Below are 24,213 nucleotides of genomic sequence, written 5' to 3'. Positions count from 1 at the left end.
TGTAGAAAATGGGGACATATGGTTTGGGATTGTCCAAAGAATAAGAAATTTGTATTTGGGAAGCCTAAGAAGGACAATAAAGAGGATAAACAAAAACCCAGGGCTCGAAGGCGGGTATTTACTATGACTCATAGAGATGCTCAAGCTACTTCTGATGTGGTGACAAGTACTCTTCAAATTCATACCTTATTTGCTAGAGCCTTGAATGATCCTGGTTCAACGCATTTTTTTGTTTCCATATCTTTTGCTGGTTTGTTGGGTATGTTGATTGATAACATGGACTTTGATTTATTTGTTGCTACTCCTTTGGAGATTTTGTTGTGGTTAATAAAATACTTAGAGATTGTTGTGTGATGATTGGGTATAGAGAGATGACAGTTGACTTAGTACTTTTTGACCTCAAGGATTTTAATGTGATTTTGGGGATGGATTGGTTAGCTTCATAGCATGGATCTGTTGATTGTTTTGGGGAAAGAGTGGCGTTTAACATTCCTGGTCAGGCTGATTTTAGTTTTGAGGGGAAGCATGTGGACAAACCATTGCATATGATCTCAACCTTGCGAGCTAGTTCTTTGCTCAAGAAAGGTTGTCAAGGCTTTTTGGCTTATGTTGTGAATAGGAAAAATGATTTAAAGTTGGAAGACATTCCCATTATAAGGGACTATCTTGATGTCTTTCCAGAGGATCTACCTGGCTTGCCACTAGGGAAGGAGGTGGAGTTCACCATTGATTTGGCACCAAGAACAGCTCCTATCTCTAAGACCCCTTATAGGAAAAGACCTATGAAGCTTAAGGAGTTGAAGGTTCAACTTCAGGAGTTGTTAGATAAGGGTTTCATTAGACTTAGTGTTTCACCTTGGGGAGCTCATGTTTTATTTGTAAAGAAGAATAATGGATCTATGAGACTCTGCATTGATTATAGAGAGTTAAAAAATGTGACGGTGAGGAACGAGTATCCCTTTCGTTGGATTGATGATTTGTTTAATCAACTTTAGGGTGTATGTGTGTTCTCTAATATTGATCTTCGGTTTGGTTATCATCAGTTAAAGGTTAGAAGTGAAGATGTATCCAAGACTGCTTTTCGAACTAGATATGGGCATTATGAGTTTTTGCTTATGCCTTTTGGTTTGACTAATGCACCTGCTGCTTTTATGGACTTAATGAATAGGGTATTCAAGTCCTATCTAGATCAGTTTGTGGTGGTTTTTATAGATGATATTTTGGTGTACTCAAGGAGTAGGGAGGAGCATGAGCGCCATTTGAGTATTGTATTACAGACTCTCAGAGATAAGCAATTGTATGTTAAACTAAAGAAGTGTGAGTTCTAGTTAGACAAAGTCTCTTTCCTTGGGCATATGGTGACCAAGGATGGCATCTCTATTGACCTTGGAAAGGTAGATATTGTGTCAAATTAGAGGAGACATAATACTGTGATCGAGATTGAAGTTTCTTAGGACTAGCTAGTTATTATAAGCAGTTTATTAAGTGGTTCTCTAAGATCGCCCTTTGAAGTTCTTCTCCAACATTTCAGATCTTCAATTCCTTTTTAAGTGTAAATCACTAAAAGTGAACCCCTTTTTAACTTTTAGAAACTTATACAATACATAAATCAAAAGAAAATAATTCCACAATAATTATTCATTAGTCAAACACGTGGCTAGAAAATCAGTGGCATCATAAATAGGGAATTGGTTATATGTCATTGTTGCATATAAAGTCATGTGAGTGGCCCTGATTTTCAAGGCTTTGTGGTCCACCAAAGTGGGACTTTCCAAATGGTGGAGCAGAAAGTATTTTGTGTTTCATGGATATCCACATGCTCTACCTTTCAAACAGTCTCCTTTTCCAAAAAGATAAATATATACATATATATAAAACCAATATTTTGGAATCTCCACATTTTGTGTAGTCTATTTTTAAGGTTATTTTTTGACCACTTGTTTAGAAGCAAAACACATGATGACAAGATGATGAACTGCCAATTCTGACTCTTACTATAATTTTGACTTTTAATAAATATAGTCATTGTGATGATGAAAAGGGGATTCAATGCATTTTCTACTTAAAAAGAAAAGAAATTTCATAATTGAATTTAAATTTAAATAAATAATGAAATTATAATTAAAGTGCTAAATAATTTTTATTTTTTTTATCAGTTTGAAATTTGTCTCCAAGAAATATTATAAAAAATAAGATAGTAGAAGAGAATTTTTTAAATATTTATAACCTTGAGGAGTAGTTTAATTGGTCCGATCTTAGGTTTGTTTTCCGTCACCAATTCGAGTTCTCTGAGAGTTACTAGAAATTTACTAGATTGTTAACTTCAGGTCTGTAAGCTGATCCGAATATCCACGATTATAAAAAAAAAATCCTATATATTTATAACACCAGCAAGTAATTGATTAGAATGAAATCTAAATGTGTTTGGTTTTGGAAATAAAAATTCTACTAAAAGGATAATCAATAGAATAAAAAAAAAAAAAAAAACAATAAAATTGTCTCGATCTCCTTAAGGTTCTCTCTCTTCGTGCCTGCCACGCTTCCTCACTATCTCCGTCAACTGAAGCTCGGCTGCCAAGTTATCCCGCGCCCAAGGAAATATCCTTTGACTGACTTCCTTTGTGGAATACACTCTTAAAACCGGGGACATACCGTCTTATTTTTCGTATATAAAGCACCAGAAATCATCCCTTTCGATTCATAAGCACACCTCCAAAATACCCTTTTAGCAGAGGCCAAAGATTCTCAAAAAATGGTGGGATTCGAAGCCATGGTTACGTATCCAGGTACTGGTTTTCTGCTAAACCCCGTTTTTTTACGTGCATGTTCTGCCTCATTGCATCTAGTTTTGTTGCTTCTCCTATTTGTATCATGGGTGTGCAAGAGAATCAAGGGGGGTGCTCCTGAAAATTGTAAGAGGACTAGGTTTTTGTACTATAAGCAAACGTTTGCTTGCTGTCAGGGTCTGTCGCTGTTGAATTTGTTGTTGTGTTTTTTGAACTACTTTTATTGGTATAGAAATGGCTGGTCTGATGAAAGGCTGGTGACCCTTTTGGATTTAGTGCTCAGAACACTTGCCTGGGGAGCAGTTTGTGTATATTTGCACACTCAATTCATTGGTTCTGTTGAACCAAAGTTCCCATTTTTGTTAAGAGTTTGGTGGGGATTTTACTTCTCCATCTCATGTTATTGCCTTTTTCTAGATATTGTCAAGAAACACCAGTCCCTACGAATTCAATATTTGGTGCCCGATATTGTCTACGTCATAACTGGTCTGTTCTTGTGCTATTCGGGGTTTTTGGGAAAGAATCAAGGCGAGGATTCGATTCTTAGGGAACCCCTTTTGAATGGTAGTACCAGTATAAGTAGAGTGGAGTCTAATAAATCCAAGGGGGAAGCAACTGTGACCCCCTTTTCAAAAGCTGGTTTTTTTAGCCTTCTAACTTTCTCTTGGATCGGTCCCTTGATTGTTGAGGGTAACAAGAAAACATTAGACCTTGAGGATGTTCCTCAGCTTGATACCAGCAACAGCGTTGTGGGGGTCTTTCCAGCATTTAGTAATAAGCTCCAGTGTGATAGTGGTGGAAGTAGTGGAGTGACGACGCTTAAGCTGGTGAAAGCATTGATCTTTGCATGCTGGGCAGAAATCCTATTGACGGCTTTGTTGGTACTTGTAAAAACATTAGCATCTTATGTTGGGCCCTATCTTATTGATACCTTCGTTCAATATCTCAATGGGCGGAGGGAATTCAAAAATGAAGGCTATCTTTTGGCTATGACTTTTTTTGTTGCGAAGCTTGTTGAGCGCCTTTCAGTGAGGCACTGGTTCTTTAGATTGCAGCAGGTTGGAATTAGGATCAGAGCAGTACTGATCACAATGATCTACAACAAGGGTCTGACTCTTTCCTGCCAGTCAAAGCAGGGTCATTCTACTGGGGAGATCATTAATTTTATGTCTGTTGATGCGGAGAGAATTGGGGATTTCAGTTGGTATATGCATGATCCATGGATGGTGATTGTGCAAGTTACTTTAGCCTTGCTAATCTTGTATAAAAACCTGGGCCTTGCTTCAGTTGCAGCTTTCTTTGCAACTGCAATTGTTATGTTGACAAATATTCCACTGGGAAAATGGCAAGAGAAGTTTCAGGACAAGTTGATGGAATCAAAAGATAAAAGGATGAAGGCAACATCCGAGATCTTAAGAAACATGAGGATTCTCAAGTTTCAGGGATGGGAGATGAAGTTTTTGTCTAAAATTGTAGACCTTCGGAAGAATGAGACAGGGTGGTTGAAAAAATATCTTTACACTTCAGCCGTGACCACTTTTGTTTTCTGGGGTGCCCCAACATTTGTGTCTGTGGCCACCTTTGGAACTTGCATGCTTCTAGGGATCCCGCTTGAATCAGGGAAGATCTTATCTTCACTTGCAACATTCAGGATACTTCAAGAACCCATCTACAGTCTTCCTGACCTAATCTCAATGATAGCTCAGACTAAAGTTTCCCTTGACAGAATTGCATCCTTTCTTCATCTGGATGACCTGCCGAGTGATGTTATCGAGAGGCTTCCAAAAGGTAGTTCTGATACAGCAATTGAGATAGTGGATGGGAATTTCTCTTGGGATTCATCTTCCCCTAATCCAACACTGAAGGATATTAATTTGCGGGTGTGCCGTGGCATGAGGGTTGCTGTTTGTGGTACTGTAGGCTCAGGCAAGTCAAGCTTACTATCTTGTATGTTGGGAGAAGTGCCTAAGATATCTGGTATCCTTAAGCTGTGTGGAACAAAGGCCTATGTTGCTCAGTCTCCTTGGATACAGAGTGGCAAGATAGAAGAGAACATCTTGTTTGGCAAGGAAATGGACAGAGAAAGGTATGAAAGGGTCCTTGATGCATGTTCCTTAAAGAAGGACCTGGAGGTTCTCTCATTTGGTGATCAGACGGTTATAGGTGAGCGGGGAATCAATTTGAGTGGTGGCCAGAAGCAAAGAATACAGATTGCACGTGCACTTTACCAAAACGCTGATATTTATCTGTTTGATGATCCTTTCAGTGCTGTGGATGCTCATACAGGAACCCATCTCTTTAAGGTAATTTCTCTCTTCTAAAAGCCTGAGTTTGATCAATATACATATATATATGAAATAAAACATGTTATCTATACAATGCCATTGCATTAAGTAGAAATTGAGCTATCCTTGTATGTTTAAATATGCACTGCTATGGGCTATATGAGATTTGGTTCTTGGTCTGGCTGAGGTAATTAGGGACCCTTGCCAACCCATTGCCCTTTGTTCTGTTTCCTTTCCCTTTTATTATATATAATAAATGAAATAAAAATAAAAATAAAATCTTTCATTGATCTTATTTGTAAGTAACCTTCATATAACAGGAATGTTTGCTGGGTCTCTTGGGTTCGAAAACTGTGATCTATGTTACACATCAAGTAGAGTTCTTACCTGCTGCTGATCTCATACTGGTGAGTAATTACCATTTTTTTTCTTCCCTGCCTTTGTTTCCATTAGATAAACTGAAGAAATGTAGCATACCCGCAGGTCATGAAAGATGGAAGAATTACACAAGCTGGAAAGTACAATGAAATTCTCAACTCTGGAACTGATTTTATGGAACTTGTTGGTGCACATAAGAAAGCTTTGTCAGCACTCAATTCTGTAGAGGCAGGGTCACTTTCAGAAAAATTAAGTATCCATGAGGATAGTGATAATATTGGTGGTACTTCTGAAGTAGTTGAAAAAGAAGAAAACAGAGGTGGCCAAAATGGTAAAGCAGAGGAGATAGATGGGCCAAAAGGTCAACTTGTTCAAGAAGAGGAGAGAGAGAAAGGTAAAGTTGGGCTATGGGTTTATTGGAAATACATCAGGACAGCATATGGAGGAGCTCTTGTGCCCTTTATATTGTTGTCACAGATTCTCTTTCAGCTGCTTCAGATTGGAAGCAATTATTGGATGGCTTGGGCAAGTCCTGTGTCAGATGATGTGAAACCTGCAGTTAGAGGTTCTACTCTCATAATTGTTTATGTAGCTTTGGCTGTTGGAAGTTATTTTTGCGTCCTTTCCAGAGCCATGCTTCTTGTAACAGCTGGTTACAAGACAGCTACTATACTCTTCAATAAAATGCATTTGTGCGTCTTCCGTGCCCCAATGTCATTCTTTGATGCCACCCCAAGTGGGCGAATTCTAAACAGAGTAAGTGAAAATATGAATATATATCTATTTCTGCCTTGCATTTTTCCCCATTTACCAAAGTTAGTGTTAGAATATCACTTAATTGATCCTTCCCTTTTTTACAGGCTTCTACAGACCAAAGTACGATCGATACAACCATGCCAATGCAGTTGGGGCATTTGCCTCCAATTGATTCAGCTCCTGGGAATTATTGCAGTTATGTCACAGGTTGCATGGCAGGTTTTCATTGTCTTTATTCCTGTGATTGCAACCTGCATCTGGTATCAGGTAACCATTGTGAACTTATTAGACCTCTTCTTGTTAGTTAATGCCACACATGGCTTTGTCACATGACATCTCATGCTCTGTAGTTGAGATCACCTTATGTTTCTCATATTACATTATTTATTTTCTTTGCTTACATATGCCATGTACTCTTCCACATTAGATTATCAATCATATGTCCGTGAAAATGCCAGTAGGCTCAAAACCATTTTGGGTATAAACTAAGCTTTACTCCAAAATGTTGCTTAGAAAAAAAATTGGAGTAGTGCATTGCTTACTGAGAAATTTGATTCGTTTTAAACCAACTGCATTAAAATGGAATCCTAATTCAGGATAACTCTTACAATTCATGGCATGTTCATGTTCCTTTCTGATCCAGCTGAGCTGGGGCTCAGTCACAAGCATTGCATATTAAGGAGGTGCAAATATGAATGTGCCATGCCAATTAATATGGCGTCAGAATGAAAGTTTCTTTAGTGTTGATATGGTGGTTTTTGAGTGCCAATTCACTTTTCAGATAAGAGTAATGAAATTGGCTGCAAGATAGACTGCAGGTTTTGCTGTTTAGATGCAATGTTTAACTAATGTATTTCTATTTTTTTATCATTTCCAAAACCATTTTTCTCCTTTTTTTTCAATACCCCTTGAAGCTTAGATTTATATCATATATGAGCAAAAGGTTCTTACAACATTATAATTATGCAGCAATATTACATACCTTCAGCACGAGAACTGTCAAGATTGGCCGGAGTATGCAAAGCTCCAGTAATTCAACATTTTTCTGAAACTATAGCAGGATCTATGACCATCAGAAGCTTTGATCAAGAATCTAGATTCAGGGATACAAACATGAAATTGGTAGATGGGTATATACGGCCCAAGTTCAACATTGCCGGTGCAATGGAATGGCTGTGCTTCCGCTTGGATATGCTATCTTCTGCTACATTTGCCTTCTCTTTGGTTTTCTTAATCTCTGTTCCAGAGGGAGTAATTGATCCTGGTATATTCACTGATTATCCATTTCACTCTCAATAGCAAATGGCATAGGAGAATTACTAACACTCTTTTCCACTTCCATTAAAGGTATTGCGGGCCTAGCAGTGACATATGGACTTAATTTGAACATGATACAAGCTCGGGTAATGTGGAATCTTTGCACTATGGAGAATAATATTATATCAGTTGAGAGAATACTTCAATACACTTCCATTCCAAGCGAGCCTCCTCTTGTCATAGAAGAAAACAGGCTAGCATGTTCTTGGCCTTCACATGGAGAAGTTGATATTCAGGATTTGCAGGTAATTTCTATTTATATATGCTAGAGGGTTATTCATGGCTTCCTCTGGTCAGAGGAATTTCCATATGTTTGATGACGGTGAGTGTGGATGTAGGTCCGCTATGCCCCACACATGCCACTTGTATTGAGAGGTCTCACATGCACTTTCCTGGGAGGAATGAAGACTGGCATTGTAGGGCGAACTGGCAGTGGTAAATCAACCCTCATACAGACCCTCTTTCGAATTGTTGAACCTGCCACTGGTCAGATTATGATAGATGGTACCAACATCTCTTCCATTGGATTACATGATTTGCGGTCCAGACTAAGCATTATCCCTCAGGATCCAACCATGTTTGAAGGGACTGTACGGAGCAACCTTGACCCACTTGAAGAGTACTCAGATGAACAGATTTGGGAGGTAGGTTTTGTTTATTCTATTGATTTACGTAAGTATGGTAGACATGTAGTTTTCCTCTACTATGTTTTCTTAATACAGTAGAAATATAGTTTCCTTTGCTGCATTTCTTATTACTGTAGAAATGCAATGTTGTTAACTAACTTATTGGTTCAGGCTCTGGATAAGTGCCAGCTTGGAGATGAAGTCAGGAAGAAAGAAGGAAAGCTAGATTCTGCAGGTTATTTCTCCCGCCATGCTAACGTAAAATCTAAATAGTAACCTCATATAAGACTCCTAATGTTGGCATGCATTTGGCAGTTATTGAGAATGGAGAGAATTGGAGCATGGGTCAGAGGCAACTGGTTTGTCTTGGCCGAGTTCTACTCAAGAAAAGCAAGGTCTTGGTGCTTGATGAAGCTACTGCATCAGTTGATACAGCCACAGAAAATCTGATTCAGCAAACCCTTAGACAACACTTTGTCGATTCTACAGTCATAACTATTGCACATCGAATTACTTCTGTTCTTGATAGTGACAAGGTTCTACTTCTGGATCATGGTTAGTACTATCAACATGAACTAATGGCACTCTTAACTTCATCTGCATTCTTCTTGATTTATTTCCCTGGAAATGTCGATGCAGGGCTTATTGAGGAATACGATACCCCCACCAGATTGCTAGAGAACAAGTCGTCGTCTTTTGCAAAGCTTGTAGCAGAGTACACTGTGAGGTCACATTCTAATCTTGAAAATGCGGGTGATATCTGAACCAGCAAGCACGCCTGTTGCACCGGTCAAAAACTTCAACTTAAAATCTTGCTTGACAATGACGACAACTAAAATGTAGTTATAATCCCATATGCAGTAGGTGATTAGCACTCAAAACTGATGTTTTTCCATATATAAAAATAGGCTTTTAAATAACTTTTGAGTGCAAATCATTATCTTGTAACTTAAATATTCGCAAAGCCTCAAATTGAGGGTTAATATGTACATCTAGTGAAGAATGCAAGGAAAAAGTGGAATTTTGATGCATAAGAGTTGATTTCAAAATCACTTCTAAAAAACTGTAGTCCGATAAATCAAGAAGAATGGGTGTAAATAAAAATTATAATATAAGGATTAAGAATTAATTACTCAATTTAAATAGGGAGTAGAGTTTTTAACTTAATTAAATCTATAAGATAGTAGGGATTAACAAAATATCCAAAATATTAGAAAAAAAAAAAAAAGAAAGTAAATATGCATGCATAGGACACAAGAATTTTTATGTGAAAAACCCCAACACTATTATGGAGATAAAAAAAACATGGGGTTTAAAACCCTTAATCTAAATCCGTTATATGAGATCAAATTATAGAGATTTATCGTTACCCTAAAGACTTACTTTTCGATAGCTACAACTTGATCCACACAACACAGCAATCTCCAATTGCTTTAATGAATACTCCTTAACCTCGATGAAGAAATGTAAGTCTTCTAACAATCCAAGATTCAATCTTTGAAACTTTCTTGAGAGAATGGAAATGGCAAGTTAGGTCAAATCTCTCTCAATAATGTCCAACCCCAAAATGTGTTAAAAGCCAGGGTTTATACATATAGGCGTAAAAGCTTAGAGACTTGGAAATGGAATTAAATTTCAACTTTCTAAAGATTAATTAAGAAAATAGTTTTCTTAAAAAAAAAGAATATCAATTTTATAAAAATTAATTAAGAAAATAATTTTCTTAAAAATAAAATATCAACTTTCTAAAAATTAATTTGAAAAAAAAATTACCTTAAAAAATAAAATATCAAATTTCTAATAAAAATAAAATTTCAAAGTTGTCAAAAATTAATTAAGAGATTTTAACTCAATTTTAAAACTTCCAATCCAACCTTACTTTATTAAAAAAAAAACTAATAATAATAACTTGCCTTTAACAAACCTTTTTAATTCATTAAAAAAAATATATTGATCCGCTTTATTCCCTTTGTTTACCTAACTTGCCACAAGTGAAACCATTTTAGATGTACATGTGACTTTTCAATTGGACAAACAATAACCTTGGATCTTCGAAGAATGGGACAAAATTGTCAACATACGATGAAGACTCATTGTCCTAACAACTTCAATACAAAGGAGTAGAGTCAATTGGAACATAGTAAGTTTGGGGTGTTATTGGAATGCATTTTGATACTATGTGATACACAATTTGATGTGAGAACACCATTTCAATACAAGAAATGCATTTTGATATTGATTTTGATGCGATAAGAAGGCATAAAAAATCGCCAACCTCAACCTTCCAAAGATCTAGTGAGTTCAGTTCAGGAGTTTATCAAAATGTATTTCGATACGAAAGATGAATTTTGATAAACATTTTAATATAGTGGAGGCATCCAAATTTTCCTGGAAAAGCATTCCAAAGATGTAAAAAATTTCAAGGTTCATCAAAATGAATTTCAATACAAGGAGATGCAATTTTGATACAAAGTGCAACATTTCAATACGAAAAAATACATTGAGATACAATTTTGATATGAGGTGTCAATACAAAAAGATACATTATGATACATGTTGTAATCAATCCAATACCACATTGGAAGCATGCCAAAGGTCTATAAGGTTTGGGCATTTATCGAAATGCAATCTGATACCACTATGGAGGTATTGAAATTTTTTCTACAAACTACAATTTCTAGAATTTCACTTCAAGGCTTTCCCTATTTGGCTCTTTTACATGTCTTTGGACATTTTAGCACTTTTATTTATGTTTTTAGCATTAGTTTTTTATAAATACCATAAATTTCTTTAGGAACAAAGAGAGTAGAGAAGAAGAGAAACTTTTGAGTTTGGATACAACTTTTATAATTATTTAGTTTTCAATAAAATCTCTCATGATTAGATTTAATTCAATGTATGACATTAATCTGAGCATGAGTGGCTAAATCCTCTCATTGGAGATGTAACAATAAATCACGAATAATTCAAGACAAAGGGATGATAAGAAAATGTGATATCTTTTAATGGTAGTAAGTTTCTAATCTTTAAATTTTTGTATAAAAGTTTAATTATTTGCTAGTTCGTCCCTATTAGAGATACATAGGATACATGCTAGGGGTCCTTTGATGCACAAGGGATTATGATCAATAGTTGACCTAATGTGATCATATGTTAATGTAATTGATGACTGAGGAGAATACACCAAATGAATATCGGGTTTTAAATGTCCTAAAGGATAAAACATTGTATCAAATTATTTGTTGAATGACTATTAGAGAATGGATTTTAAGTTTGAAAACATGGTTCCAAACTTGGATGGCCTATATTGTGGTCTAATCTACGAAGGCAAAAAATCCTTTAATCATTATTTATTATCCCTCAATCCTAGGTTTGAGATTGGATTTGTGAAAATCTTTAAATTGGTTTATCATTGTTTTCTTAATTTATCCATCAAATCATAATTTCAATCTAATCATTTTTTTTTAAATAAAAATCACTACTTTTATATAAAATTAGTTAAAAGAAAATTTATTCTCTCAGTATGATAATAACCTGAAATACTACAAGTTGTGATAACTCTATCCCTCATTTTTCTTGACTAATTTTATCATGTATTTATGCTTTAATATTTTATTTGTATTAGGGATTTTCAGTCAAGAAAATGATGTCATTGCTAAGGAATTAATAACAAGTTTTATCCAAGTCAATTAAGTACATACTAATTAGTTTTTAGTTTTTTTGTTTTAAATAGTTGGTTTTCTTTAATAATAGGAATTTTATTTATTTCTAGTTTTTACTTTTCATCTTCTTACTTTTTATGCTTGTTTAGAATATGGATATTTTTACTAGACGCGAAAGACAAATTTAGCCAATTCAAGCAAGTATAAATGACCTAACAAATCAAAGCAACAACAACAATCAACAAGTTAGGCATTTCCAAGCCTATAGGTTGATGAGAGATCATCTTAACCCTCCTAGGGTCAACAAACCCTCATGCTTCATTGCCCCTTAAGAACATATCATGATCAAACCACAACCAGTGTCAATGTTACCTATTTTCAGAGGGAATGAAGGGGATAATCCTTTATAAAGCATAAAAGTTCAGGAAAAAAAAAAAAAGAAGTTTACAAACCTTAAAGAATAAAAAAAAAAAATAGAAATTATTTTCTAGGCTTTCTTTGTAGTAGACTAGTAGTTATTTTTAAGGTTATCTTTTGACCAGTTGTTCAGAAGCAAAACACATGATGACAAAATGATGAGCTGACAGTTGCGATGCCTACTATGATTTTGACTTTTAACAAATGTAGTCATTGTCTGGATCTATATGATTGTAAAAATATCAATGGTTCTACTATGAAATAAAAAGGGATTAACTAAATTCCATAATTGAATTCTAATTTAAAATTAACTAAATAATGGTAATTAAATTAAATTGCTGAATAAAAAATATTATTTTTCTTTTTCTCTTGTGTGTGGTTTTTTTTTTTTTTTTTTTTTTTTTTTTTTTGTCATCCGGGTAATTTGAAATTTGTTTCTAAATTTTTTTATGGAAAATAAGATAATAATGGGGAATTTCCCAAATATTTATGATACCATAGAGTAGTTTGTTGGAATGAAATGTGAATCAAAAAAATAAATCATAAATCTTTTGGATTTTGGAAATAAAAATATTTGGCAATGAAAATTCTACTAAAAAGATGATCAATAAAAAAAAGGGAAACAAGAAAATTGTCTCTATGTCCTTGAAGTTGTCTCTCTCTTCATGCCTGCCTAGCTTCTTTGCCATGTCCGTCAACATTCGATGGCTGCCAAGTTATCCGACGCCCATGGAAGTATCCATTGACTGACTTTCTCATGTGGAATACACTCTTAAAAAACCAGTGACATCCCATCTTATTTCTCATATATGAAGTACCAAAAAATCTTCATTGTCAAGTGCCAATTCATGAGCACACCTCCAAAATACCATTTTTGTAACCACCCGCTCCCAACCATGTAGAGATTGTTCGCTTTGGGCCCAAGGGGGCCCTCACCGCTTCAAAACGCGTCTACTTGGTTAAGAGGAGTCTTTAACTATATAGCGTCAGGAACTTGCTCCCCTATCCGATGTGGGACATCACAAATACCCCCCCATGCAGACACAACGTCCTCGTTGTGTCCCATGGGATTACAGGGCCAAACAAGCAAACACCCCTTTCGAGGCCAAACAAACCCCTACACCGGGGTCGGGGATCGGCTCTGATACCATTTGTAACGACCCACTCCCAACCATGTAGATATTGTCCACTTTAGACCCAAATGGCCCTCACGGCTTTAAAACGCGTCTACTTGGTTAAGAGGAGTCTCTAACTATATAGCCCTAGGAACTTGCTCCCTTATCCGATGTGGGACATCACAAATACCCCCCTATGCAGACACAACGTCCTCGTTGTGTCCCATGGGATTGTGGGGCCAAACAAACAACACCCCTTACGGAGCCAAACAAACCCCCACACCGGGGTCGGGGATCGGCTCTGATACCATTTTGTAACGACTCACTCCCAACCGTGTAGATATTGTCCGCTTTGGACCCAAATGGCCTCACGGCTTTAAAACGCGTCTACTTGGTTAAGAGGAGTCTCTACATATATAGCGTCAGGAACTTGCTCCCCTATCCGATGTGGGACATCACAAATATTTGTAACGACCCACTCCCAACAGTGTAGATATTGTCCGCTTTGAACCCAAATGGCCTTCACGGCTTTAAAACGCGTCTACTTGGTTAAGAGGAGTCTCTACATATATAGCACTAGGAACTTGCTCCCCTATCCGATGTGGGACATCACAAACACCCCCCCCCCCCCCCCCCATGCAGACACAACGTCCTCGTTGTGTCCCATGGGATTGCGGGGTCAAACAGACAAACACTCTTTACTGAGCCAAACAAACTCCCACACCGAGGTCGGGGATCGGCTCTGATACCATTTGTAACGACCCACTCCCAACCGTGTAGATATTGTCCGCTTTGGACCCAAATGGCCCTCACGGTTTTAAAACGCGTCTACTTGGTTAAGAGGAGTCTCTACATATATAGCGCCAGGAACTTGCTCCCCTATCCGATGTGGGACATCACAAATACCCCCCTATGTAGACACAACGTCCTCGCTGTGTCCCATGGGATTGTGGGCCCAAAGCGGACAATATCTACATGGTTGGGTGTGGGTCGTTACAATTTTAGTGGAATCCAAAGGTTCTCAAAAAATGGTGGGGCTCGAAGCCATGGTTACGTACCTAGGTATTGGTTTTCTGCTAAACCCCGTCTTTTTACGTGCCTTTTCTGCCTCATTGCATCTAGTCTTGTTGCTTCTCCTGTTTGTATCATGGGTGTGCAAGAGAATCAACGGGGGTGCTCTTGAAAATTGTAAGAGGACTAGGTTTTTGTACTATAAGCAAACGTTTGCATGCTGTCAGGGTCTGTCACTGTTGAATTTCTTCTTGTGTTTTTTGAACTACTTTTATTGGTATAGAAATGGCTGGTCTGGTGAAAAGCTGGTCACACTTTTGGATTTAGTGCTCAGAACACTTTCCTGGGGAGCAGTTTGTGTATATTTGCACACTCAATTCCATGGTTCTGTTGAACCAAAGTTCCCATTTTTGTTAAGAGTTTGGTGGGGATTTTACTTCTCCATCTCTTGTTATTGCCTTGTTATAGACATTGTTAAGAAAGACCAGTCCCTACAAGTTCAATTTTTGGTGCCCGACATTGTCTACGTCATAACTGGTCTGTTCTTGTGCTATTCGGGGTTTTTGGGAAAGAATCAAGGCGAGGAATCAATTCTTAGGGAATCCCTTTTGAATGGTAGTACCAGTATAAGTAGAGTGGAGTCCAATAAATCCAAGGGGGAAGCAACTGTGACCCCCTTTTCAAAAGCTGGTTTTTTTTAGCCTTCTTACTTTCTCTTGGATCGGTCCCTTGATTGCTGAGGGTAACAAGAAAACATTAGACCTTGAGGATGTTCCTCAGCTTGATACCAGCAACAGCGTTGTGGGGGTTTTTCCAGCATTTAGTAATAAGCTCCAGTGTGATAGTGGTGGAAGTAGTGGAGTGACCACGCTTAAGCTGGTGAAAGCATTGATCTTTGCATGCTGGGCAGAAATCCTATTGACGGCTTTCTTGGCACTTGTAAACACATTAGCATCTTATGTTGGGCCCTATCTTATTGACACCTTTGTTCAATATCTCAATGGGAGGAGGGAATTCAAAAATGAAGGCTATCTTTTGGTTATGGCCTTTTTTGTTGCGAACCTTGTTGAGTGCCTTTCAGTGAGGCACTGGTTCTTTAGATTGCAGCAGGTTGGAATCAGGATCAGAGCAGTACTGATCACAATGATCTACAACAAGGGTTTGACTCTTTCCTGCCAGTCAAAGCAGGGTCATACTACTGGGGAGATCATTAATTTTATGTCTGTTGATGCGGAGAGAATTGGGGGTTTCAGTTGGTATATGCATGATCCATGGATACTGATTATGCAAGTTGCTTTAGCCTTGCTAATCTTGTATAGAAACCTGGGCCTTGCTTCAGTTGCAGCTTCCTTTGCAACTGTAATTGTTATGTTGACAAATGTTCCACTGGGGAAATGGCAAGAGAAGTTTCAGGACAAGTTGATGGAATCAAAAGTAAAAGGATGAAGGCAACATCTGAGATCTTAAGAAACATGAGGATTCTCAAGCTTCAGGGATGGGAGATGAAGTTTTTGTCTAAAATTATGGACCTTCGGAAGAATGAGACAGGGTGTTTAAAAAAATATCTTTACACTTCAGCCACGACCACTTTTGTTTCCTGGGGAGCCCCAACATTTCTATCTGTGGTCACCTTTGGAATTTGCATGCTTCTAGGGATCCCGCTCAAATCAGGGAAGATCTTATCTTCAATTGCAACATTCAGGATACTTCAACAACCCATTTACCATCTTCCTGACTTAATCTCAGTGATAGCTCAGACTAAAGTTTCCCTTGACAGAATTGCATCCTTTCTTTGTCTGGATGACCTGCAGAGTGATGTTATCGAGAGGCTTCCAAAAGGTAGTTCTGATACAGCAATTGAGATAGTGGATGGGAACTTCTCTTGGGATTTATCTTCCCCTAATCCAACACTGAAGGATATTAATTTGCGGGTGTGCCGTGGCATGAGGGTTGCTGTTTGTGGTACTGTAGGCTCAGGCAAGTTAAGCTTACTCTCTTGTATGCTGGGAGAAGTGCCTAAGATATCTGGTATCCTTAAGCTGTGTGGAACAAAGGCCTATGTTGCTCAGTCTCCTTGGATACAGAGTGGCAAGATAGAAGAGAACGTCTTGTTTGGTAAGGAGATGGATAGAGAAAGGTATGAAAGGGTCCTTGATGCATGTTCCTTGAAGGACCTGGAGGTTCTCTCATTTGGCGATCAGACAGTTATAGGTGAGCGGGGAATCAATTTGAGTGGTGGCCAGAAGCAAAGAATACAGATTGCACGTGCGCTTTACCAAAATGCTGATATTTATCTGTTTGATGATCCCTTCAATGCTGTGGATGCTCCTACAGGAACCCATCTCTTTAAGGTAATTCCTTTCTCTTCTAAAATCCTGAGTTTGAGCAACATACATGCATAGATACATACATACATACATATATTCATAATTCTATGAAATAAAACAACTATACAATGCCATTGCATTAAGTAGAAATTGAGCTATCCTTGTATGTTTAAATATGCACTGCTATAGGCTATATGAGATTTGGTTCTTGGTCTACCTGAGGTAATTAGGGACCCTTGCTCTGCCATTGCCGTTTATTTTGTTTCCTTTCCCTTATATTAGAATAAATAAAATAGAAAAAAAAAACAAGCCTTTCATTGATCCTATTTGTAAGTAATCTTCATATAACAGGAATGTTTGCTGGGTCTCTTGGGTTCGAAAACAGTGATTTATGTTACACATCAAGTAGAGTTCTTACCTGCTGCTGATCTCATACTGGTGAGTAATTACCATGTTTTTTCTTTCCTGCCTTTGTTTCCATTAGATAAACTTAAGAAATGTACCATCCCTGCAGGTCGTGAAAGATGGAAGGATTACAGAAGCTGGAAAGTACAATGAAATTCTTGACTCTGGAACTGATTTTATGGAACCTGTTGGAGCACATAAGATAGCTTTGTTAGCACTCAATTCTGTAGAGGCAGGGTCACTTTCAGAAAAATTAAGTATCCATGAGGACAGTGATAATATTGGTGGTACTTCTGAAGTTATAGAAAAAGAAGAAAACAAAGGTGGCCAAAATGGTAAAGCAGAGGAGATAGATGGACCAAAAGGTCAGCTTGTTCAAGAAGAGGAGAGAGAGAAAGGTAAAGTTGGGCTATGGGTTTATTGGAAATACATCAGGACAGCATATGGAGGAGCTCTTGTGCCCTTTATATTGTTGTCCCAGATTCTCTTTCAGCTGCTTCAGATTGGAAGCAATTATTGGATGGCTTGGTCAAGTCCCGTGTCAGATGATGTGAAACCTGCAGTTAGAGGTTCTACTCTCATGATTGTTTATGTAGCTTTGGCTGTTGGAAGTTCTTTTAGCGTCCTTTCTAGAGCCATGTTTCTTGTAACAGCTACTATACTCTTCAATAAAATGCATTTGAGCCTTTTCCGTGCCCCAATGTCATTCTTTGATGCCACCCCAAGTGGACGGATTCTAAACAGAGTAAGTGCAAATATGAATATATATTTATTTCTGCCTTGCATTTTTCCCTAATGACCAAAGTGAAGTGTTAGATTATTACTTAATTGATCCCTCCCTTTTTTTCAGGCTTCTACAGACCAAAATGCGATCGACACAAACATTCCCATGCAAGTTGGGGCATTTGCCTTCTCATTGATTCGGCTCCGGGGAATTATTGCAGTTATGTCACAGGTTGCATGGCAGGTTTTCATTGTCTTTATTCCTGTGATTGCAACCTGCATCTGGTATCAGGTAACCATTGTGAACTTGTTAGGACCTCTTCTTGTTATTTAATGCCAGCCAACACATGGCTTTGTCACATGACATCTCATGCTCTGTAGTTAAGATCACCTTATGTTTCTCATATTACATTAATTATTTTCTTCGCTTGCTGATGCCATGTACTCTTGCAGATTAGATTATCAATCATATCTGTTCCTGAAAATGCCAGTAGGTTCAAAACCATTTTTGGTATAAACAGAACTTTACTCCAAAATGTTGCTTAGCAAAATATTTGGAGTAGTGCATTGCTTATCGAGTAATTTGATTCATTTTAAACCAACTTAAAATGGAATCCTAATTCAGGATAACTCTTACAATTGATGGCATGCTCATGTTCCTTTCTGATCCTGCTGAGCCGGGGCTCAATCACAAGCATTGCATATTGAGGAGGTGCCAATTTGTATGTACCATGTCAATTACTATGGCCTCAAAATGAGAGTTTCTTTACTGTTGATATGGTGGTTTTTTAGTGCCAATTCATTTTTAAGATAAGGGTAATGAAATTGGCTGCAAGATGGACTGCCGGTTTTGCAGTTTAGATGCTGTGTTTAAGTAATGTATTTCTGCAGTTTAGGAGGAATGAAGACTGGCATTGTAGGGTGAACTGGCAGCGGTAAATCAACCCTCATACAGATCCTCTTTCGAATTGTTGAACCTGCTGCTAGTCAGATTATGATAGATGGTACCAACATCTCTTCCATTGGACTACATGATTTGCGGTCCAGACTAAGCATTATCCCTCAGGATCCAACCATGTTTGAAGGGACTGTACGGAGCAACCTTGACCCACTTGAAGAGTAGTCAGATGGGCAGATTTGGGAGGTAGGTTTTGTTTATTTTATTGATATACTTAAGTATGGTAGACATGTAGGGAGAATCGAGAGAATTGGAGCATGGGTCAGAGGCAACTGGTTTGTCTTGGCCGAGTTCTACTCAAGAAAAGCAAGGTCTTGGTGCTTGATGAAGCTACTGCATCAGTTGATACAGCCACAGAAAATCTGATTCAGCAAGCCCTTAGACAACACTTTGTCGATTCTACAGTCATAACTATTGCACATCGAATTACTTCTGTTCTTGATAGTGACATGGCTCTGCTTCTGGATCATGGTTAGTACTATCAAGATGAACTAATGGAACTCTTAACTTCATCTGCATTCTTCTTGATTTATTTCCCTGGAAATGTCGATGATGTAGGGCTAATTGAGGAATACAATACCCCAACCAGATTGCTAGAGAACAAGTCGTCATCTTTCGCCAAGCTTGTAGCAGAGTACACTGTGAGGTCAAATTCTAGTCTTGAAAATGCGGGTGATATCTGAACCAGCAAGCCCACGTGATGCACCCTTCAAAAACTTCAACTTAAAACCTTGCTTGACAATGACGACAATCCCATATGTAGTAGTTGATTAGCACTCAAAACTGATGTTTTTCCATATATAAAAATAGGCTTTTAAATAACTTTTGAGTGCATATCATTATCTTGTAACTTAAATATTTGCTAAGCCTCAAATTGAGGATCAATCTTTACATCTAGTGAGGAATGCAACGAAAAAGAGGAATTTTGATACGGAAGAGTGGATTTCAACATCACTTCTAAAAAGTCGTGGTCCAATAGGGTCACACAGGGGATGCATGAGTGTAATTAAAAATTATAATATAAGGATTAAGAATTAATAACTAGATTTAAATAGGGAGTAGAGTTTTTAACCTAATTAAACTAGCAAGTTATCAAGGATTAACAAAATATCCAAAATATTTAAAAAAGTAAACAAGCATGCAAAGAACACATTAATTTTTGTGGAAAACTCACACACTTACTATGGAGATATAAAATAATAATAATAATAATAATAAAATCATAAGATTTAAAACCTCTAATCTAAATCCATTATATGAGATCAAGTTACATAGATTTACTTTATTGTTTTACCCTTAAGGCTTATTTTTCAGTACCTACTACTTGATCCATGTTTGTAATGTAACAATCTCCAATTACTCTAATGAATACTCCTCAGCCTCGTTGAAGGAATGCAAATCTTCCAACAACTCAAGATTCAATCGTTGAATCTTTCTTGAGAGATTGGGAATGGTAGAGCAAGTTAGCTAGGTTGAGTCTCTCTCAGTAATGTCCAAACCCAAAATGGTTGGAAATGGAATAAAATATCTACTTTCTAAAGATTAACTAAAAAAATAATTTTCTTAAAAAAAAAAAAAAGAATAACAACTTTCTAAAAATTAATTAAGAAAAGAATTTTCTTAAAAACAAAATATCAACTTTCTTAAAAATAAAATCCCAAAGTTGTCAAAAAAAATAATTAAGAGATTTTAGCTCAATTTTAAAACTTCTAATTCAATCATATCTTATTTAAAAAAATAAAAACAAACAAATGAATTGTCCTTTAACAAACCTTTTTAATTTTCATTTTTTTTTAAATATATCAATTTACTTTATCCCCTTTGATTACCTAACTTGTCACAAGTCAAACCTTCTTGGATATACCTGTGACTTTTCGGTTGGATGAACAACAACCTTGGATCTTCAATGGAGAGTAAGTCACTATCTAAGAAGATTCTTAGGCCAAAAATAGAATGAAACGAAATTGTCAAAATGCATTGAAGACTCATTGTCCTAACAACTTCAATACAAGAGAGCAGAGTCAATCCAAACACAATAAGTTTGGGGTGTTATTAGAATATATTTTGATGTCGAGCGATACACAATTTGATGCGAGGACACCATTTTGATACAAAAAATGCATTTCAATATTGATTTCGATGCCACAATAAGGTATTGAAAATCACCAACCTCAACCTCTCAAAGATCCAGTGAGTTTAGGAGTTTATCAAAATGCATTTCAATATGAAAGATTAATTTTGATAAACATTTCAATATAGTAGAGGTATCCAAATTTTCCTACAAAAGCATTCTGAAGATACAAAAAATTTTAGGGTTTATCAAAATGAATATCAATACATGGAGATACAATTTCAATACAAGGTGCAACATTTCAATACATCAAGATACAAAAAGATATATTAAGATACAATTTTGATGTAAGATGCAATATTTCAATACATCATAATACAAAAAGATACATTATGATACATGTCATAATCAACCCAATACCACATTAGAAGCATGCTAGAGGCCTATAAGGTTTAGACATTTATCAAAATGCATTTTGACACCACTACGAAGGTATCGAAATTTTTTATACAAACTATAATTTCCAGAATTTCACTTTGAGACTTTCCCCATTTGGCTTTTTTGCTTCTCATTGGACATTTTAGCACTTCTATTTTTGTTTTTAGGGTTAGGTTTTTTATAAATACCATAAATTTCTTTATGAACAGAGAGAGCAAATTAAAAAAGAAAGAAAAAAACTTTTGAGTTTGGATACAACTTTTATAATCATTTAGTTTTCAATAAAATCTCTCATGATTTAGTTTAATTCAATATATTTACATTAATCTTAGCTAAGCCTTTAATAAATCACAAATGATTAGAGAAAGGGATGATAAGAAAAGGTGGATATCTTTCCAAGGTAGCTAGTTCATCCCTATTAAAGGTAGGGATCAAGGAGGAAAATATCGCGATATATGGCGATATACGAGAAGATCTGAACCCCAAACCAAAAGGTTTGAGGTTCAACCCACTTACCATCTGGTCAAACTTACCCTTGTTATATAATATGGACTAAACATATATATAGTTAAACTCATTATATAAAGAAAATATTAAAAGAATATTTTAAAGAGCAAATTAATTATAATTATTTTATAATTAAATGCAAAATTTTCTTTTAATTGATTACCAAAAATATAAAAATTATGTAATTTTCTTTATAATGTTTTTAATATCATAATAATTAATTAAATATTAAAAAATTATACATATATCATAATTTATTTTATATTGTTTAATACAATTGAATTAAATGAATCATAATTTTAATATTAATATATATTTTAAAATTAGACATTTTACAATCAAATATCATAATATTATATTAGATGTAATTTAATAATAAATTGACTTAGATCTTAATGGTCTTAATATCAGTGGTCCTATCCCCCAAACTCAATTGGCAGCCTTAGAAAGCTACAGAATTTGGACCTTTCATCGAACCATTTCAAAGGGATAGGTAAGCTTGTACAGCTGAAAAGTTTGGACCTCTCGTCAAACCATTTTCATGGTTCAATCCCAAGTTCAATTGGCAACCTCAGGCAGCTGCAGAGTTTGGACCTCTCATCTAACAATTTCTCAGGAAAAACCCCACATTCCATTGTCAACCTCACAAAACTTGAAACTATGGACCTTTCATCAAACCATTTCAGTGAATCAATTTCATCTCTGATTCTACCAAACAAGATGATCACTAGTTTGTCTCCAGACAGCGATCTTGTCTGCCTCACTTGATGGTGTAATAAATTATTCTTTGTTTATATTCCCATCATTGAAGGTATTAGATCTTCACGAGAACCGACTCCAAGCTCTGCCTACCCAGCTTCCTTACAAGCCTTCCCCATTTTTGAAGGAGCTAGATCTTAGTGATAACGTGTTGCAGGGCCCTATTCCAAGATGGATTGCTCAACTCACGAGTCTAGAAGTCATTTATCTTTCTTCCAATGACTTCAAAGGTAGCATGGACTTGGACATGTTCTCAAACTTGACCACTCCTCGTTATCTTGATCTATCTGATAATCACTGGTCATTGACTGCTAGTCCTAATTCAACCTTTCCCCAATTTCAGACATTAGTATCATATTCATGCAATATGGTAGAATTCCCAACTTTCCTCCAAAACTTTCAGAATTTGGTTGAGCTGGACCTATCCAACAACAGAATCAAGGGGTCACATTCCTACTTGGATTTGGATTAGGCCATTGAGATTTCTGAATCTTTCTTTGAACTTCCTTACTGGTATGGATCAGCCTTTTCCAAATGCTTCTACACCTCTATATATATTTGCTTTTTCTGGACCTTCACTCTAACAACATACAAGGTCCTCCAGTTTTTCCCCAAGATGCTCATTTTCTGGATTACTCAAATAATAGTTTCACATCGATCATCCCTGCTGACATTGGTTCATACCTCTACAATGCAGCCTTCTTTACAGTTGCAGGCAATAAGTTCCATGGAGAAATTCCTACATCAATTTGCAGTGAAATTGTACTTGAAGTCCTTGATCTATCCAATAACAATTTGGATGGCACAATACCAAGCTGTCTAGGTAACTTCAGCAGTTCTCTGTCAGTACTAAATCTAGGTGGGAATGGTTTGAAGGGAGCCATGCCTCGGGTTTATGCAGAATCATTAACTATACTTGTGTTCAACGGAAATCAATTAGAAGGAAAGGTGCCGAGCTCTTTGTATGGTTGTCAAAAATTGAAGGTTTTAGACCAGGTTAACAACCAGATAAATGGTATTTTTCCGTTCAGGTTGGAGAATTTACAACAACTGCAAGTTCTCATCCTGCACTCCAATAGGTTCTATGGCCAGATTAAACATCCCCGGATGAGGAATGCCTTTCCAATGTTTCATGTGATTGACCTATCTTCCAATGCCTTCGTAAGCCAGTTGCCCTCTGAGTACTTCCATACTTAGAAAGAAATGATGAAAGAGGAAGATGAAAAATCCGGACCAAATTACCTTGGAGTCAAAAGGGGTTATTATGTGTTTCAGAGCTCAATGAAGATAACAATGAAAGGAGGAGAGTTTCAACTAGAAAGGATTCTAGATGTTTTCACAAGTATTGATCTCTCCAATCATCAATTGGAAGGGAAAATCCCAGAGTCCATAGGAGAGTTTAAGTCATTGCATATCCTGGACTTGTCTGGTAACAACCTTGATGACCCTATACCATCATCACTGGAGAATGCTCACCAGCTTGAGTCATTGGCTCTCTCCAACAACAAGCTATCAGGGGAGATTCCTGTGCAGTTAACAAGTCCAACATTCCATTCCTTCTTGGAATTGGCAGGAAACAACCTCGAAGGAGCCATACCTAACGGAGGTCAATTCAACACATTTCCTCTAAAATCATACGAGGGGAACCCAATGTTATGCGGATTTCCATTAT

At 36.7% G+C, this 24,213-nt stretch overlaps 2 protein-coding genes and 2 pseudogenes across 2 annotated transcripts; all 4 read left to right on the top strand.

The window, feature by feature from the left end:
* The first annotated feature begins 2,606 nt into the window (after window positions 1–2,606).
* On the top strand, window positions 2,607–9,182 carry LOC117909156 (annotated as a pseudogene).
* A 5,188-nt stretch (window positions 9,183–14,370) lies between these two features.
* LOC117909157 lies at window positions 14,371–18,760 on the top strand (annotated as a pseudogene).
* A 247-nt stretch (window positions 18,761–19,007) lies between these two features.
* Window positions 19,008–19,702, top strand: LOC117909158 (ABC transporter C family member 3-like). Its single transcript, XM_034823061.1, has 2 exons — window positions 19,008–19,237; window positions 19,325–19,702. The coding sequence occupies exons 1-2, from the start codon at window positions 19,024–19,026 to the stop codon at window positions 19,447–19,449; spliced, it is 339 nt and encodes a 112-aa protein (XP_034678952.1). The 5' UTR covers window positions 19,008–19,023; the 3' UTR covers window positions 19,450–19,702.
* Window positions 19,703–22,442: 2,740 nt separating this feature from the next.
* Window positions 22,443–23,738, top strand: LOC117908142 (receptor-like protein 7). The gene is made up of 3 exons (XM_034821806.1): window positions 22,443–22,535; window positions 22,594–22,841; window positions 23,066–23,738. The coding sequence occupies exons 1-3, from the start codon at window positions 22,443–22,445 to the stop codon at window positions 23,736–23,738; spliced, it is 1,014 nt and encodes a 337-aa protein (XP_034677697.1).
* Window positions 23,739–24,213: the final 475 nt, after the last annotated feature.

The sequence above is a fragment of the Vitis riparia genome, chromosome 19 (assembly GCF_004353265.1).
Source record: "Vitis riparia cultivar Riparia Gloire de Montpellier isolate 1030 chromosome 19, EGFV_Vit.rip_1.0, whole genome shotgun sequence".
Classification (NCBI taxonomy): Eukaryota; Viridiplantae; Streptophyta; class Magnoliopsida; order Vitales; family Vitaceae; genus Vitis; species Vitis riparia.
This window is presented reverse-complemented; position numbering and strand designations above follow the sequence as displayed.